The 19,886-nt window shown below is 38.0% G+C and overlaps 1 protein-coding gene across 6 annotated transcripts in view; it reads right to left on the bottom strand.

Moving 5' to 3' along the window:
- RBBP8 (RB binding protein 8, endonuclease) overlaps positions 1–19,886 on the bottom strand; it is a 91,908-nt gene that overhangs the window by 54,552 nt on the left and 17,470 nt on the right. For all 6 annotated transcript variants that reach the window (XM_054461019.2, XM_054461024.2, XM_054461021.2 and 3 more), the window contains exon 5: positions 1,769–1,881. In XM_054461019.2, the coding sequence (XP_054316994.2) occupies positions 1,769–1,881 (113 nt within the window). The remainder of the gene's footprint in view (positions 1–1,768; positions 1,882–19,886) is intronic.

Raw genomic sequence — 19,886 nt, 5'->3', positions numbered from 1 at the left:
GCCATTCACCCAAGAAGACGATCATATAAAATAATACTTGACTGGAACAGTAACAGGGAATGCCAATTTTAAAAAGGTATCATTCTTCACCCACCAGACTGAATATTATTAATACATTTTTGCTCAAATCTGAAGAGGATGTAAGAAAATAAAAATTCTCAAACATTCAAACAAAATGTTGAGCAGTCCATCAAAGTGACAATAGCTAAAAAATTGACACCTATACTATGGCATACAATGCAGCCATTTAAAAAAACATTGTCTTATGTTTTAACACCTAGACAAGCTTTTTTGCTTGCTTGGAGTTTTTGGCTCTATTTTAGATAAAGTTGCTGGAAATCTATTAGATATGTAGACATTATTGGAGATTATTTCCAGTAGTACTAACAATAATATGACTGTGGATCTCAACTACAGTTGGCCTTCTATATCTGTAAGTTCTCAATCTGTGGATGGGAAACATTTGGGAAAAAAAATTCTACAAAGTTCCAAAAAGCAAAACTTCAATTTGCCAGGCACCGAATACTACATTTAATTCACACAAATGAAGTGATGCATAGAGACTGCATTTGGTATTATAAGGAATCTAGAGATGATTTAAGGTATGCAGGAGAATGTGGGTAGGTTATATGCAAATACTATGTGATTTTATATAAGGTACTTGAGCATCCAAGGATTTTGGTATGCTTCAGGGTCTTGGAACCAATACCCTACAGATGACAAGGAACAACTATATATTTATTGAGATGTAACAATTTTCTACTCATTGATAATATTCTTACATTCCTAAATAAATGTATGCACACGTTCACCCATATACACCACAGAATCCATAGACATATTAACATGTAAAGACTTCCAAGACATAGTCTAAAGTGAAATAACACATTAGAACACAAAGTATGGTATGATCCCATTAAAATTCAAAAGAGAAGGGAGGGAAGTGGGGTCTAACAAGGCACAGAGACAGAAAAACCTGGACCTGGACAGATATGTATCAGACTATTAACAGTAGTTACCTCTGGGAGCAGAATAAAGCTATATTCTTTCTTACCTCTTTTAAAAACAATGAGCATATATTCAATATTCTTGCTTGAATAACCAGAGGATAGCAATATAATTAACAGAAAAAAATAGAAGACAGAATTAGTTTGGAAAAGAAGATAATTAATTAGATTTTGAATATATTGATTGTGAGTTGCTTATGGGAAATCCAGGTAATGGTCACCAAAAGAAATAAATAGTTACAAGAGAATAAGGTTAACAGAAGTATTAAAAGAATAAAAGAAGGCAGCTAAGAATGTAGAAAAACTCTACACTCAATAGGTAAGGAGAATAAACTGAAAATAGTATACTTACGAAAACAGTATGTCATAAACACCAAGAGAGAAAACAAGTGTAGAACAATAAATTGTCGCTTTGTATTTAACTTTACTAAGTATTAAGGTTACATGAAATAAAGATAAAACCAAAGAGGCAAATATGGACATGTCCAAAAAAAAAAAAACACCACCTGCTTCTTGTCTTACAACTGATGACTTAAGACCAACGTGGACAGTATTTGCACAACCTTTTTGTACCCTATTTCTTACTAAATTAAGCATGAGATTAAATCTACAAAAAGTACAAAAAAGGACATTTGAACTTTTACTAAATAAGGAAAAATACATGTAAACCATCCATTTAATTACAACCAATTTACTAATAGGTCTTAACAACAATACATTATATACTTTAAATAATTAATAAATGAAGAAAGGAAACTCACTAAGTTCAGTAATAAGTTTAAGATTCTGCTGCCGGATATTTTCAAATTCTTGCTGTTTTTTCCGCATATGTTCTTCAGTTACTGCACAGCGATCACATAATCCTGCTCTTAACCTATGAAACAAAACAAAGTACTTTTCATCCACTAAAAGAGATTTTCTTCTTTGGAATTCCAAGACTTTTATGAAGATTTAAGGAACTGACTTGGCAAATACCGTGAAAATCAACTCAATTAATGATGTTATTATACCTTTAACATATTCTTACATAGGCTGAAATCATGTTATACCACCATTTTCTTCAGACTGCAATTCTATAAAAATCTGCCAATTTTAAACTCATGCTAAGGGAACTTATTTATTGAAGAAGCTGACCTTGTTTTAATTTGTTATGGTCAAAATATGAACCCTAGTCTAATACCAAGGGGTAGAATTATACCTGAAGCAACTTTGCAGCTGCTTTGCTCAGCACAGCATGTCACCCATAGTGAGTGTTCAATAATATTTTTGATGAAAAATTAAATCCATCAAAATTTATTTGTCAATATTGGCAGGGCACAGTGGCTCATGCCTGTAATCCCAGCACTCTGGGAGGCTGTGGCGACAGGATCATGAGGTCAGGAGTTCGAAACCAGCCTGGCCAATAAGGTAAACCCCGTCTCTACTAAAAAATACAAAAATTAGCCAGGTGTGGTGGTGCTCGCTTGTAGTCCCAGCTACTTGGGAGGCTGAGGCAGAAGAATCGCTTGAACCCGGGAGGTGGAGGTTGCAGTGAGCTGAGATCATGCCACTGCACTCCAGCCTGGGGGACAGAGTAAGACTCCGACTCAAAAAAAAAAAAATTTTTTTTGTCAATATCGTTGAATAAAGGTCAAGAAATACAAGGGAGAAAAAGTCACCTCATATTTTCCTTTTGGCATTAAAAAAATTATTAGTAAAAATTCACAATGTATTATATTTAAAAAATTACAGGCTGGGCACAGTGGCTCACGCCTGTAATCCCAACACTTTGGGAGGCCGAGACGGGCGGATCACAAGGTCAGGAGATCGAGACCATCCTGGCTATCACAGTGAAACCCCCGTCTCTACTAAAAATACAAAAAATTAGCTGGGCGTGGTGGCGGGCACCTGTAGTCCCAGCTACTTGGGAGGCTAAGCCAGGAGAATGGTGTGAGCCTGGGAGGCAGAGCTTGCAGTGAGCTGAGACTGCGCCACTGCACTCCAGCCTGGGCGACAAAGCGAGACTCTGTCTCAAAAACAAAAAACAAACAAACAAAAAAAACGAAATAGCTTTTACTAATTATTTGTGACTGTTGAAGAGAAAAACACATATATCACACAAGCAGGTGAGGGAGAGTTATATTCCAAAATGTTAATAATAGTTATCTTGTAGGTGACAGTATTATGGGAGATTTTCTCTTCTTCATTTCCCATATTTTTGAAACATTTTACAATTTCATTATTTACCTAATCAGAAAAAAATATAGTTAAAAAGGAGACACATACCCCACGTTAAGAATTCAGGAAATAAATTCGAAGATAATATTTGTTTTGTTTTTTTTTTTGAGACGGAGTCTTGCTCTGTCACCCAGGCTGGAGTGCAATGGTGCAATCTCAGCTCACTGCAAGCTCCACCGCCCGGGTTCACGCCATTCTCCTGCCTCAGCCTCCTGAGTAGCTGGGACTACAGGTGCCCGCCATCTCTCCTGGCTAATTTTTTGTATTTTTCATAGAGATGGGGTTTCACTGTGTTAGCCAGGATGGTCTCGATCTCCTGACCTCGTGATCCACTTGCTTCGGCCTCCCAAAGTGCTGGGATTACAGGCGTGAGCCAATGCACCTGGCCCAAAGATAATAATTTCAAGTCAATAAGCCAATAAGATAATAAGCATTTAAGTGTTGGCAGAGCATGGTGGCTTACGCCTGTAATCCCAGTACTTTGGGAGGCCGAGGTGGTCAGATCACCTGAGGTCAGGTGTTAAAAGACCAGCCTGGCCAATGTGACAAAACCTCATCTCCAGTAAAAACAAAAATTAGCTGGGTGTGGTGGCTCATGCTTGTAATCCCAGCTACTTGGGAGGCTGAGGCAGGATAAATGCTTGAACCCAGGAGGCAGGGATTGAAGTAAGCCGAGATAGCGCCATTGCACTCCAGCCTGGGTGACAGAGTAAGACTCTGTCTCAAAAAAAAAAAAAAAAAAAAAAAAGATAGTAAGTATTTAAGTGTCTGTGGAAGTCACAGCATGGTAGCATATGTGACGAACTTTAAAATAAGTTAGAGAGAAAACATGAAAAGTATACAACTAAAGCAAAGCAAAATAAAAGAACACAAACTTTTTTTTCCTTTTTCTTTTTTTTTTTTTTTTTTAAATGAGATGGGGTCTCACTATGTTGCCCAGGCTGGTCTCAAACTCCTGAGCTCAAGTGATCCTCCCACCCTGGCCTCCCAAAGTACTGGGATTACAGGCATGAGTTACCGTGCCTGGCCAGAACCCAGACATTTTATACAAAAGTAAAACTCATATGAAACAATGTTGATATAGATGTAAAATCAAAAGATAGGAAGTCATATGTAGCATTAATAGAATCAGAATTTCTAGAATGAATGAACAAACAGCTAGGCATCGTGATTTAAGTGGAATACAGTCTGAAGACAGGAATTAGATCAGAAGCCTTAAAATCACACTGTATAAAGAACACCACTTAACTAAAGATGGTAAAGTTAACACTTGCAACTATTTCTGCTCCTTTCTAGAATCTCATAAAATTACAGTAAAGATATATCTATATTTTAAAGATACAAACACTTGAGGACAAGAAGAATGGAAGAGAAAACAAAACAAAAAAATGAAAGCAAGGCAGCTGGTGGGCAAATAGAAAGTGACCTGAGAATGCTAAATCATAAGTCAATGATGGGAAAAGCTGAGAATTGCATTGTCCAGTATGGTAGAAACAGGCACATGTGGCTATTTCAATTTAAATAAATAAAATAAAAATAAAAATTGAGCTTCTCAGTTGCAGACAAGTGCTCAGCAGCCACATGTCTACTTGCTACCATATTGAACAGTGCAGATTTAGAACAATTTCCACAATCACAGAAAATGCTATTAGACAGTACTGACCTAGAACCAACCTGATTCACACTGTAAAATTCCCAAAAGGCTCAACAATTGGTTTTGGGAGTGACTGATTAAAAGCACATTTTAAGAAATTATTATACGAACATTCTCCCCTATATTCTGAGCAGTCAGGTGATTACCCCTTTGACATCCCAGCAGCAGACTGGAGGGTTAATGTTTAGACAATCTAAAACAGAGAGTGTCTGGTCTGGGAGCCATGAGGCTCAGTTAGGAGTAGGAGTACAATAATGAAATGAATATATATACACACCAAATTCTCAGATTCCGGCCTAGGCCCTTGTCATCTACTTGGCTCCAAGAACACTGGGAGTCAGCCCTATTACACATTCTAGAAAATAGAATTAAGGAGTCTTCTTTAGGAAATCTGACCAACCTGACAGGAAAGACCTAAAAATACTGACCTTAGGGCATCTTCAAGGAAACAGACCAGCCAGATCATTCTAACAGAGAAGCTCACAGTCTACAGCTCTACCCATGTACTCAGAGCTTCCAATTACTTTATTCTCATCTCTTAAATATAAAAAATAACCAAGTATCAAAAGGCGTCTGAGAAATGCTTATAAATGATAAGAAACCATAGCAAACAAAACATTAAAAAAAGAAAGAAAAAATCTGGAAGAAATAATAAGCTATACAGAAAGAAAAAGAAAAAATGCCAACGCTATCACAATCACAATCATCAAATTATAAAGAATACAGTACTCCTTCACTTAACATCATTGATAGGTTCTCGGAAACTGTGACTTTAAGTTAAATGATGTATAAGCAAGCTAATTTTTCCCCCTCACTGTTAAAATGAGATGATGTCAAAGGAAAGGATGTTATTCGAAGGCTGCTGTAGGTCATTTCTTTTAAAGTCATAGTTTCCAAGAACCTATCTACAATGTTAAGTGAGGACATACTATATTCTAGAGGGAAGAAATGATGTGAAAACTATAAAATGAGAACGGGATTGCCATAAAAGGAAATATTCTGAGAACAAAAAAGAGACTTTAGAAATTAAAAATAGTATCCAGGTGTGGCAGCCCATGCCTGTAATCCCAGCATTTTTTGGGGCTGAAGCAAAAGAATTAATTGCTCGAGGCCAGGAGATCAAGACCAGCACGGGCAACATAGTGAGATCCTGTCACTATTTAAACAAAAACCAAAAAAAAAAATAAATAAATAAATAAATAAAAATTAAAAATATTAAGAAAGACAAAACTATAAATAGAAGGTAAGAAAGTAAAGCAAAGAAAATCTACTCAAAAAGTAAAGAGAAAATAGAAAAGATAAAACTGGGCAATTATTCCAGAAGGTCTATCATATAAAGAAGAGGAGTTCCAGGAAAAGCAAGGAAACGTAGGAAGGGATTTGAGGCAGTGTGGGGAACAGTGAAGAAAAGCAAGAACACGGCCCACTACTTAAAGGACTGAAAAGAAAAATAAAAAAAAAACCTAAGTCTCCAGCACAATGGATGTTAACAGATCTATGCAAAAGAACTCATCATTATGGAATTTCTGGATGCTGCAAAGATAAGAGCCCATAAGCATTCAGAAGAAAAAAAATTTTTTTTTTTTAAAAGAGTACACAGAAAAGAAAAAATCAGAATAGAGATGGGAGGATCGCTTGAGGCCAGGAGTTCGACAAGCCTGGTCAACGTGAGATCCCATCTCAAAAACAAAGACTAACAGTACTGTTTTGGTGGGGATTGTGGGGGAAAAAAGAAAACTCAGAATAGTGTGGGATTTCAACAGCAACATTAGAAGCTAAAAGAAGTGACTTGGAATTCTGAAAGAGAATTATTTCCAACCTAAACCTATATTCTCCAACTATTACTTCAACAAAAATTTTCAGACATGTAAAAATCTCAAAAATTTTGCTTCCTATCATTAATTTTTTTTTAAGCATGACAATGGTACTTTTTTTTTGAGACAAGGTCTCAAAATGGTAGTGAGAGGGACTAATCGGAACAAAGATGAAACAAGAATGGCCACAATTAACTGCTGAAACCAAGTGATGGGTACACTGGAATTGGTTATACTACTATGTCTACTTTTATATATGTGTGATTTTCTAAAATAAACTTTTTTTAGGTCTCATCCACTCTGTCTCAGAAATCTACCGGAGGAGGCATTCCACCAAAAGAAGAAAAAATAGAAAAGAAGTCCTAGATATACGAAAAAGGAAAGCAGTAAAAGGAACCTCTGATGACCACTACGTAGCAGGTAAAGAGGACAGAGTCCAAATTGAAGCACATCAGAGCCTCTGAGACAGATCTGTTTGAAAAGGTGAAATGACAGAAGATACAACCCATCTAAACACCTTGATACATTTAGATAAATGATGGAACGTTGTGGTTGAACCAGTGGTTGGTAAGAACACTAAGCATATGAAAAAAAGGTCCATCATAAACACTATGGACAACAGAAATTTGCACAGGAAGAAAAATCACAGTTTACAATATGTTTCAGCTTTGAACTGCATTTACATAATCATAAAATAAAAACTCAATAGTGATCTAACCAAAATTATTATACACTACACATAGGAGGAAGAGGGAAATGGGAATGGCGTCTATGTAGAAAGCAGAAAAAAGAAACAAAAAACACCTCAGTCAAGAAAAATTTGTAAATAGCTCATAAACATTTTTAAAAAGAGATTTTTGAAGTAAACAGCAAAACAATATGAAGAATTGAAAATGACTGCTTCTGAAGAAGGGGAAATTGGAAAGGAGAACTTCATTATGTTTGTTGATCTCCTACTCTGAATGAATGTCTGTTCTTTTGGCTGAAATTATAAAGATGAGAAAGATCAGTACAATTGTTTGACTCGGAATCTGGTAGAAGAGACACAATAAAAAATACACACACACACAAAAAAAGAGAAAGTAAAGTAAGTTGTATAGCGTATTAGAATATGGTATGTACTCTGGGGCTGGGTGCGATGGCTCATGCCTGTAATTCCAGTACTTTGGGAGGCTGAGGCACGTGGATCACTTGAGGCCAGGAGTTCGAGACCAGCCTGGCCAACATGGTGAAACCTTCTCCGTACGAAAAATATAAGAAAAATTAGCTGGACATGGTGGCACCCACCTGTAGTCCCAGCTACTAGGGAGGTTGAGGTAGGGGGGTGGAGAGGAGGGGGTGTGTATGTGTGTGAGCTGGGGGGGGATCACTTGAACCCGAGAGGTGGAGGTTGCAGTGAGCCAAGATTGCGCCACTGCACTCCAGCTTGGGCGAGAGTGAGTGAGACTCTGTCTCAAAAAAAGAAAAAGAAAAAAAAAACAAGGTGATACGTGCTTTGGGAGGAAACAAATCACAGAGGGAGAGAGAAGATCCAGTTAGGTTGGGGAACTTGGTGCAATTTTAAATAGGCTATTGAAGAAAAACTTCACTGTGAAGTTAACATTTGAGAGGAGATGTAAATGATGAGAGGGAGTGAGTTTTAAGAATACCTGCAAGAGACTGTTACAGGTGAATGAGGATAGAGTACAAAATTCCTACAGTTGAAAAGTGCCTAGACTATTAAAGAAATGTCAAGGAGGCCAGTATAACTTCAGTAGAGTAAAGCAAAGAGGAAAATCAGCAGGAGAAAAAAAAAAAGTCAGAAGGGTACTGAGGGCTGACAGCTGTCTAAATAGCTGAAAAGTTAATCATGTGAAAGAGATTTAAGATCTAAAGGACTAAAACTAGGACCAATGGGCAGCAATTCTACAGATATCCACCTAGTATAAAGAAAACTTTCCAACTACAGTATTTAAGGATGGAATGTGTCACCTAAGAAGGGAGTGATTTCATTTGTTACTGGACATGTTTAAGCACAGAAAAGATGATCACCCAGAAATTAGGAAGGTAATTTTAAACACATGTTGAATAGATCGTTAGATCAGTGGTCCCTAAACCTGGCTATTTCTCAAAACCACCTAAGCAGCTTTAAAAGGGAGGGAGGGAGAAAGAGAGGAAAAAGATTTGTAAGTCTACCCACGATCAACTGAATTAGAATCTGCAGGGATGGGGCCCGGGAATCTGCTCAGAAGCTTCTCTTCACAGATCGATCCTTAAAGCTTTAGAACGGGGTGTCCAATCTTTTGGCTTCCCGGGAAGAAGAATTGTCTGGGGCCACACATAAAATACACTAACACTAATGATAGCTGATGAGCTTAAAAAAAAAATGTCAAACAAATTTCATAATGTTTTAAGAAAGTTTACAAATTTGTGTTGGGCTGCATTCAAAGCTGTCCTGGGCCGCATGCAGCCCGCAGGTCGTGGGTTAGACAAGCTTGCTTTAGAACAAGGCACTCTCATCTTCTCCTACCTATGTTCTTTTCATGTCTTATCCTTACATTGAGCCATTTTGTTAACAGTGAAAATCTAATGCCTGAGTACTTAAAATATATACACTTGCCCTACCACTCACTCTGGAATGTAAGAAGTATGGTATGCCTTGAACCTATGGAGCCATCCATGGCTTGCAATAAGTTTCATCATCAGCACTCATTACATGCTTAGCTTTCCTACCTGTATAGCTGGGCCCCCAGCTCTTCCACTCATGCTTGAAGTCCAGCTTAAACTCACAGCTAAGAGAAGGGTTAAACAAGGCTAACAGGCATCTGATACTGATGCTGATCTCCCAGCTACACATGCAAGTTTTTCTTTTTTGTCATTCGCTTTTCCTTATTTCTTGCTGATTACCGGTCACATACATATAATGCTTTTTACAAGTTAAACTAGGAACTAGTACAACTTTAATTAAACAAAAATGATTAGGTCTGTTGGAACTGTTCCTATTTACCAGTAATCTTTACAATTTTGAAAAATCATGTCACTGATGAAATATGCAGTTAGTGTTATGTGAATCATCAATAAACATACTTGTATCAGTCACATTAATGATCATTTTATACAAAGGAACCAGTATCTCAACAATTCATCTTTTAGAACAGACATACCCATAATATTTACCTTCTGATATACTACAAATCAATTTTCTCTATAGAGTTGTGATATTTAAAACATAATTATGTATGTAGGTAGGTTATATTATTTAAATTTCATTTCAGGATACTAAAAATTACATTATAAAAAATTTTTATAGGCCAGGCATAGTGGCTCACTCCTATAATCTTAGCACTTTGAGAGGCTGAGGCAGGAGAATCTGCAGTGAGCTATTATTGCGCTACTGCGCTCCAGCTTGGATGACTGAACGAGACTGTCAAAAGAAAAAAAATTTTTTTTTATAAAGGGAGACTGTAATATAAGCATTGATAATCATTTGTCTTTTTTGTTGGGACAGGGTCTTGCTCTTTCGCCCAGGCTGGAGTGCAGTGGCACCATCACTGCTCACTGCTGCCTTGACTTCTGGGCTCAAGTGATCCTCCCACCTCAGCAGCCTGAGTAGCTGGGACTACAGGCACTCACCACCATGCTGGGTAATTTTGTACTTTTAGAGACAGGGTTTTGCCATGTTGCCCCGGCTGGTCTCAAACTTTTGGGCTCAAGTGATCTGCCTACTTGGCCTCTCCCATGCTGGGAATACAGATGTGAGCCACTGCACCGGCCTCTGTACACTTTAAGTTGGTAAACTGTATGTTATGTGAATTTTATCTCAATAAAGTTGTTTTTTAAAAAATAGTAAAGTTTGGCCAGGTGTGGTGGCTCATGCCTGTAATCCCAGCACTTTGGGAGGCCGAGGTGGGCGGATTACAAGGTCAGGAGGTTGAGACCATCCTGGCTAACACAGTAAAACCCCGTCTCTACTAAAAAATATAAAAAAGTTAGTTGGGCGTGGTGGCGGGCACCTGTAGTCCCAGCTACTCGGGAGGCTGAGGCGGAGAATGGTGTGAACCTGGGAGGCGGAGCTTGCAGTGAGCTGAGATTGCACCACTGTACTCCAGTGTTTGTGACAGAGCAAGACTCTGTCTCAAAACAACAACAACCAAAAAAAAAAAAAAGAAAGTTCATCTTATATAGATTTTTACCACACAAAAAGACCTTGAGGGAGAAAAGCAAAAGCTATCTAGCATTCCTGGAAAAATCTGGGAAATGACACAGCCATAAAACAAGAGTATACATACACACACACAAACACACACACACACACATATAAATATAAAGCAACAATCAACAAATAATAAAAAGTTCTTGGATATTACGTACGTGATTGTCAAAATGACTTCAATAGTAGGGTTGGAGAATAAAAGAAATCTCACAGAACATGGAAGAAAAACAAGTAATAGAAAATAAGAGAAAAGATGATAAAAAATCAGTCTCTGACGAAGAAGTGCTCCAGAAAGAGAGATCATTAAAAAATAGAGAAAGTGGCAGAAAAAAATTACCAGACTTTGAGTGCTAGTTTTTAGGTTAACAGGTTGAGTGTCCAGTGCAATGAAGGAAACACACACACACAGAGCATCACGAAGGTTCAGAACAAGGAAAAATTTCAGAAAGGAAAAGAAAATCTGTTACCTACAAAAGAATTAACATGAGAATGGTAGACTGTATCAGTACTGGAATGCTAACAATGAGAAATGCCTTCAAAGTTTTCAGGGAAAACTATTTTAAACCTAGAAATTTATATCCAGTCAAAATATCAACTATATTTAACAGTAGAATAAAAATATTTTCAAGAATGCAAGGATCCTTTCAAAATTTACTTCCTGTGCCTTCTTTTTCAGCAGTTACTTGAGGGTAAGCTGTAACAAAATGAGCTTAAAAAACCAATAGAAAGGCCCACATTTATCGATCACATTCACTGGTGTATTCCCAAGGTCTAAAACAGTGCCTGGTACAAAACAGGTGGTTCATAAGTATTTGCTGACTGCTTAACATGAGAGAAATGAAATAACTGAATTAATGCAGGGATCTAATGAAGAGAAATCCAGAATGACAGCTTTCTAGAATAGTCTAGAAAGTGAATGACCTAAATTAGTACAAGAAGTTTTTTAGCCCAAGAAATATTTCTTCAAGAAAAAGAACTGGCTGAGCACAGTGGCTCATGCCTGTAATCTCAGTACTCTGGGAGGCTGAGGTGGGAGGATCGCCTGAGCCTAGGAGTTCAAGACAAGCCTGGGCAACATAGAAGGACCTCGTCTCTACAAAAAAATCAGAAAATTAGTCAGGTGTGGTGGTATGTGTAGTACCAGCTACTCTAAGGCTGAGGTGTGAGGATCACTTGGGCCTGGGAGGTAGATGCTGAAGTGAGCCAAGGTCGCGCCACTGCACTCCAGCAGAGCGAGACCCTGCCTCAAAATAAACAAACAAAACCTACAACAAAAAAAATTAATGAATGAGTAGAATAACTAAGGCATTAAATAATATTAATGATGTAAGGAAACATGGTTCTTATCTCAACATGAAAAAGAGTAGTGAGAAATTCTAGAAAAAAACATTTTAAAAAGTCATTATCATAACATAATTATGAGTTGATTTGAACAACTGATTGGGGACAAAGTAAAAAACAATGTATTTGATCTGGACATTAGAAACAATTTCCTTCAGTGGCAGAAAGGCTATGACATCAGATATGTAAAGAAATGCAATCCTAGCTCTGCAATGAATATTTATACAGTCAATAAATAAACTCAGTTTACTATTTTCCAACTTCTAGAATCAGCTTATAAACAAAATACAAAAAAGACTGAAATCTGGTAATAGAAAAGAATATAACTATTGTCAACCTTGACCATATTTATATTGTAAAGGTTCAGCTGATCAAAGGCAGAGGGTAGAAAGAGCGGAAAAGTGATAGAGGAAAGGGTAAGAAATACCAGTATCTTCCTGTAACATAATGGTAAGAACAAGGAAACTGTTTACAGGTGAAGCAATATAAAACAAAGACCTAAATATATATATTAAGGTTGAAAGGTAAAATAGAAGAGCTAAAACAATAACTTTTCAAATACAGGAGAGGGATTTTTAAAATATCACTGGCTAGATGGTTACAAAATGAAGCAATATTCCCTAGCTTATTACTTTCAGTTTTTCTTATCACCTACCATTCTTGATAATAGTATCTGTGAAAAAGGGTCAATTTTTGACTGCTGATCCTAGTTTAAATTTAAATAGATGCAAGAAAATGTGCTAGCTCCTGTTTCCATCAGCATGGTTCCATTGCTTTCCTCTTGCCTATCTTCCACTGCTGCTGCTAAAGAAAAAACACTCCCAATTTCACAAGAGAATGCAGTTTCAATAGCTATGTAACAGGTAAAGGGAAAAAAGGGCAATTCCACGAAAGGCAGAAAGCAATATGCATTCTGAGTTTATTCCAGTTCACAAGGATGAAGAAATAAAAGCTTCCATTTGCTACTAAAACTTATCAGAGTAACAATTATGCTCAATTGTTTGCTATATCCCAAAAAGATTTACTGACATTTATTCATTTTCATTCAATATGGTTTCACTGTTTACTTACAATGTGCTCAGTGCTGTAAATACAAAAGAGATGAAGGTAATGCCATTTCTTTAAAAACTTTATAGTCTACCAGAGAAAGACAGGCAAAAAAAAAAAAAAAAAAGAAAACGTAATTACAACAAAGTATAATTCATACTGTGACAGCAGCAGAAATATAGAGTACTATGAAAGCACACAGCAACTTAACCTAGTCTAGGAAGTTAGAGAAAGTCTCCTGAATAATATGATGTTTAAATTCAAATCTATGAATAACAGCAACACAAAAGCGGATACTTGCCTCAGTGTTTGAAAAATAGTTGCAGAACCATAAATCTCCTGATTATAGGTATCAATTTTCCTTTTAACAACATCTGAAAATGAGCTCACTGACTGCCAAAATGCTTTAAAAAATATTAAACTCTATTAGACAACTGTGTTTTAACTTCTTTGCTCAGATTTTTTTAAAAAACGCATTCTATCTACTTCTCCAGCACAGTGACTGTTTCTTAGATTTAGTGAAATACTTTAGTTCCTTGAAGGAAAGTCTGTAAATATACTCATTAAACATAATAATAATTATTAAACATAATATAAAACATAATAATCATTAAACATAAATGAGCCATATAAAATTAGAACTTAGAACTTTTTATTATCTAATTTACTTTTACTAGGTAATTCCCTTCATTGAAATATCTCAGTGTTTTCCCATTAACATACTAAGAATTGCTTTGTTTTATGAAGAGTAGGCTGAATTACTGTTCAGAAATTTTAACAAAATAGGCTGAACACAGTGGCTGATGCCTGTAATCCCAATACTGTGGAAGGCCAAGGCAGGAGGATCCCTTGAGGCCAGGAGTTCAAGACCAGCCTATGATCAATGCAGCAAGACAGTCTCTATAAAAGCAAAATTAGCCAGGCATGGCGTGGTGCTTGCCTGTAGTCCTAGCTACCTGGGGGTCTGATGTGAGAAGATCTCTTGAGCCCAGGAATTTGAGGCTGTAGTGAGCTATGATGGTGCCATTACACTCCAGCCTGGGCAACAGAGTGAGACCCTGTCTCTAAACAAAACAAAACAAAACAAAAAGACCGAACAAAAGAAAAAAAAATTAACAAAACACATGTTGCTTTTTAAAGGTCTCAGCAAAATGTTAATTTGTACAGATTTTTAAAGCTTACTCTAGATAATCATTCTTACATATGACACAGAACTAAAACAAAATTTTAAATAAGGCAGAAATTCACCAAAAGTTACCTACTTAGTCCTTTAAAGGTAATATTTAGTTAGCAACAATTAAAAAAACAAAAACGAAAAAAAAACCTTCCAAGGAAACAGACTATATAATAGGCAATGTTGAAGACCTGATATTTCAGAGTGTCTGTTTTGGTAAACTTTAGGTCAAGCACAAATACTTTGAGCTGATCATTTAAGATGTAATTAATTTATATAACATTAATAAAGTTAAGACAATATAAAGGGGAGGCATCATGAAACAGTAAAAATGGAAGCGGGGATCAGATTTAAGATATAAACCTGGCCAGGGGCGGTGGCTCACGCCTGTAATCCCAGCACTTTGGGAGGCCCAGGTGGGCAGATCACGAGGTCAGGAGATCAAGGCCATCCTGGCGAACACGGTGAAAACTCATCTCTACTAAAAATACAAAAAAAAATTAGTCGGGCGAGGCGGTGGGCGCCTGTAGTCCCAGCCACTTGGGAAGCTGAGGCAGGAGAATGGCGTGAACCCAGAAGGCAGAGCTTGCAGTGAGCAGAGATCGCGCCACTGCACTCCAGCCTGGGTGACAGAGCAAGACTCCGTCTCAAAAGAAAAAAAAAAGATATAAACCTAATTATGTATTAACTATGTGATCCTGGGAAAGCTTCTTTGCTCTTTGCCAGCTAGTTTCCTCATATGCAAAATGGATCTATCATCTATCCTGTAGTGTTAATAGAAAGATTTAGCGTTGGATGCCTAAGTACAAAGTGAATCCTCAATACATACTAACTACTGTATTTAAAAAAACATCTTCAGCTTAATTAAATGGAGTTTCATGAAACAAGAGATAAATCTTTAAGTGTGCCCAGAGGAAATTTTGGATTTGCATTTGAAGAAAGGTGAGCAAAAGCAAGTCTACGAAACAATGAGCTACATATCCCTCATCCCACCCCGACTCCCTGCCACCAAATTAATACCACCTAATGAATTACAGGCCCATGTACCTAAGGATGTAAAGGTGAACGGAATGAAAGGCAAGGGAATATTTAGAATGAGAAATACCAAAGCAGCATGGCATCCACCAGAGGTAGAAGAGATCTTAAAGAGCAAAGAATGTAGTTTTAAGAAATGCAGAATAAAAGACGTAATTTTAACAATTAAATATGTCAACTGGCTGTGAACAGTGGCTTATGCCTACAATACCAGCGCTTTGGGAGGATGAGGTGGGAGAACTGCTTGAAGTCAGGAGGGAGGGATCTGGTAGGAGGTAACTGAATCATGGGGGCAGTTAATGCTATGCTGCTGTTCTCTTGACAGTGAGTTCTAATGAGATCTGATGGTTTCATAAGGGGCTTTTTCCCCCTTTTGCTTGGCACTTCCTCCTGCCATCACATGAAGAAGGACGTGTTTACTCCCCCTTTCGCCATGATTGTAAGTTTTCTGAGGCCTTCCCAACCATGTTGGAACTGTGTGGGAGGGAAATGTTGGGTTGGAGTCTCCACACAGTCCCCACTGGGACACACTGTCTAGTGGAGGTGTAATAAGACGGCCATCATCCTCCAGACCCCAGAAAGGCAGATTCACCAACAGCTTGCACTGTGCACCTGGAAAAGCCACAAACACTCAATGCCAGCCCGTGAAGGAAGCTGGGAAGGGGGCTGTACCCTGCAAAATCACAGTGGCAGAGCTGCCCAAGACTGTGGGAGCCCACCTCTTGTATCAGCGTGACCTGGATGTGAGACATGGAGTCAAAGGGGATCATTTTGGAGTTTTAAAATTTGACCACCCTGCTGGATTTTGGACTTGCATGGGGCCTGCAGCCCCTTTGTTTTGGCCAATTTCTCCCATTTGGAATGGGTGTATTTACCCAATGCCTGTATCCCCACTGTATCTAGGAGGTAACTAACTTGCTTTTGATTTTACAGGCTCACAGGCGGAAGGAACTTGCCTTGTCTCAGATGAGACTTCGGACTTGGACTTTTGGGTTAATGCTGTAATGAATTAAGATTCTAGGCGACTGTGGGGAAGGCAATGATTGTTTTGAAATGCGAGGACATGAGGTTTGGAAGGGGCAAGGAGTGGAATGATATGGTTTGGCTGTGTCCCCACCCAAATCTCAACTTGAATTGTAGTTCCCACAATCCCGACCGTGGGAGGTAATTGAATCATAGGGGTGGTTACCCCCATGCTTCTGTTCTTCTGGATAGTGAGTGAGTTCTCATGAGATCTGATGGTTTTATAAGGGGCTTATCCCCCTTTTGCTTGGCACTTCTTCCTGCCATCATGTGAAAAAGGATGTGTTTGCCTTCCTTTCTGCCACGATTGTAAGTTTCCTGAGGCCTCCCCAGCTCTGCAGAACTGTGAGTCAATTAAACCTCCTTTCTTTATAAACTACCCAATCTCAGTCCTTTAAATCAGCATGAAAATGGACTAGTACAGGGAAAAATAAAAATAAAAAAAAATATATAGACTACATAAAAGAAAGTAATTTAACGGGAAGGAGATGAGGCACTCATCCACTGATTTCTTCTCTGAAACGGCCTGGAGAAGAAAAACGACTTAAAAATGAAGTACAAGACTGTAAAGGTTACCAGAACAGGAAGCTCAAACTTTAAGCCATAAAATAAAGAGTGTTTTGAAGACACTGGAAAGCAATGTCTTCAAGGGGCAGGATGAAGAATACTATCTTGGGGATGAAATGGAGAGCCAATTGTATTAAGCCGATGTTTCAAGCAAAACAGAATGAAAATGTTATCCAGTAAATTTGAGTGTAATAATTTTGGGCCCTAACAACTTGCTAAGGAACAACTAAACAGGAAGAGTACTGGAAGTCAATATAAGTCAGCCAGTCATCTTACTGTCTCCTACCACAGTAGGAGAATAAAATCCCTGGCTCCACCTTCTGTGCTGTGAAATCCTTCACCTGTCTCCACATAGGTGAATACACCAGGCATCCCATAGTCAGATCCTGCTATAAATGAGGAAAGCAGGGCAACTATGGCTCCAGGACTCCCTGTTAGCTTTGTCAAAGCTCTCTTACAAGTACAATATCCTCTTCCTTCTCTTCTTCACAGAGTTAGAGGCATGAGGGTCTGACAGCTATCCCAGACGCCTCATTTCTTACAGGTATTTTTCCCAATAAATCTCTTCAGTGTCCAAGGTCTTAATGATGTTTGCTTCTCACAGAACTCAGGATAACATATTTAGTCATTAATACCAATCTTGAAATTTTCTTTACATAGGAATCATGGAACAAAAAGCATTTCTAATCTCTTGGCGTTAATGCCATTACTCACTCCAACCTCACTGCTTGTAGAAAGTGGTGTAATGGTAGAAATGAGAGAAAAAACGTGGTGAAATAAGAGAAGGAAGCTCTTCAATGGCTGGAGTTAAAGGCTGAGAGAGATATGTTCCCTGAAATCCTCTACTACATATCCAGAGAAAACAGAAGGAAGCGCCTCACCACACTACAGATGAGTAACTAATGATTTCCTTTCCAATGCTGACCTGGGAAAGGGTGAGTGGGAGAGATGGCTTTCTAGTTTCCTGGCTTCTCAGCTAGACAGCCTAGACATGGCTGTGTTATATAACACAGACTAGAGTGCTAAAAGTTGGAATCATCTTCCAATTAGGAGATAGTATATGTCTTATAAAATATCTATTATGTACTGCTGCTTCCATTATCTCATTTAAACTTCAAAATAGCCCTGCGAAGAGGGTATTGTTAGTGGTCAAGCCCTATGCTCCTGGCTTTTCTTCTATTTTAATAGTTTCTCTTTCTCAACCTTTTGCTGGCTGGGTCCTTAATTCTTCATTAAACCTTAATCAGGAATGCCAAAGGATTCAGTCCTAAGACCTCTTCTTTCTTCCTATACTATTCAAAGATGTCCTTAAGAGATCCACTGAATTCTAGACTCACATATACATCTATCTACTTGACATTTCCATTTGGATAGAGAGGCTGTTGCTACCTACTTATATCCCTTTGTTATTCCCCTGCTTAAGTGGTTTCCATCACAATTAAGATCCAAACTTTTTGCCTATGTCCCTACAATATCTAGTTGTTGCCCCACTATTTCCAATCTCACTCCTATCACTCATCCCCTTTACTCATTAAGCTAGAACCACAGTAGACTTTCTGTTCCTCCAATATTTCAAACTTATTTCTACCTTAGACTTTCACATTTGTCTGTTCTATTTCCTTTTGTCTCTAGTTCTTCAAGTGGATGGTTCCTTTCTGTCAATCAAGTCTCAGTTAAGACAGCACCCCAACTCCATGGGGACAGAAGCCCCTGTGTTTAGGATCCTTCTAGATCTCACCCCATGTATCTCTTCATTTGGCTGTTGACTTGTATCCTTTAACGAATTTTTTGTAATAAACTGATAAATACAAATGTTTTCCTGAGTTTGGTGAGTCACTCTAGTAATTATAACCCGAGGAGGGAGTTGTGGGAAACCCAATTTAGAGTCTGTCCAAAGCATGGGTAAACAACCTGGGGCTTGAAATTGGCATCAGAATTGAGGGAAGGACACAGTCATGGGGACAAAGCCCTCAACCTGTGGGACCTGATGCCATATCCAGTGTAGGAATTGAATTAAGAGGACACACAGCTAGTGTCTGCTGTAGAATTAATTGTTTGCTTGTTGGTAGGCGAAACTCCTCCTCACATCTGGTGTCTGAAGCATGTTGTACGAGTACAGTGGGAAAAGCTGCGTTTGGTTTTTTTCCTACACAGATGCTGTGGTTACTCAATTACATAATTCGATTTTATTTTCTTCATAGCATTTATAATCTGAAATTGTCTCATTTGTTTGTCGTATGGCTCACTCCCAACCTTTGAAAATTAAATATATGCACAGACAGGAGTGCTAAATTATATTCACCAACTAAGATATGTAAGTCTTATTCAACTTCTGTTATGTATTGTTACTTGCACTGTCTCATTTAATCCATGACATACTAGGAAAAGTATCATCCCTAGCCCCCTAGAGCAACACCTAAGACAGCAAGGACTCAAATATTTGTTGTGGAATCTGAATTAAGAACACAGGGTGAAACTGGAATTCAAAAACATATGTGATTCTAAAGCACACAGGTCTTTATTCCACAATACACTGCCTATTCCAACAAATGTGCATCCATTGAGTTGGTAGTTGTAGAAATTACTCAATTTCAGTTTGCATATATGAAGACTATTAAATTATTTCACCACTAAAAGGGTAGAGACAAACTCAAATCACCCAGCCCTTCTGTAACATATACAAAAATACCAAGAAAAAATTTTTTTTAAGAGACAGGGTCTTGTTCTGTTACACAGGCTGGAGCGCAATGGCACAATCACAGCTTGCTCAAACTCCTGGACTCAAGCAATCCTCCCGTCTCAGTGTCCTGAGTAG

The sequence above is a fragment of the Pongo pygmaeus genome, chromosome 17 (genome assembly GCF_028885625.2).
Source record: "Pongo pygmaeus isolate AG05252 chromosome 17, NHGRI_mPonPyg2-v2.0_pri, whole genome shotgun sequence".
In the NCBI taxonomy this organism is placed as follows: Eukaryota; Metazoa; Chordata; class Mammalia; order Primates; family Hominidae; genus Pongo; species Pongo pygmaeus.
The sequence above is the reverse complement of the archived record's forward strand: the minus strand, read 5'-3'. Positions and strand labels throughout refer to the sequence as shown.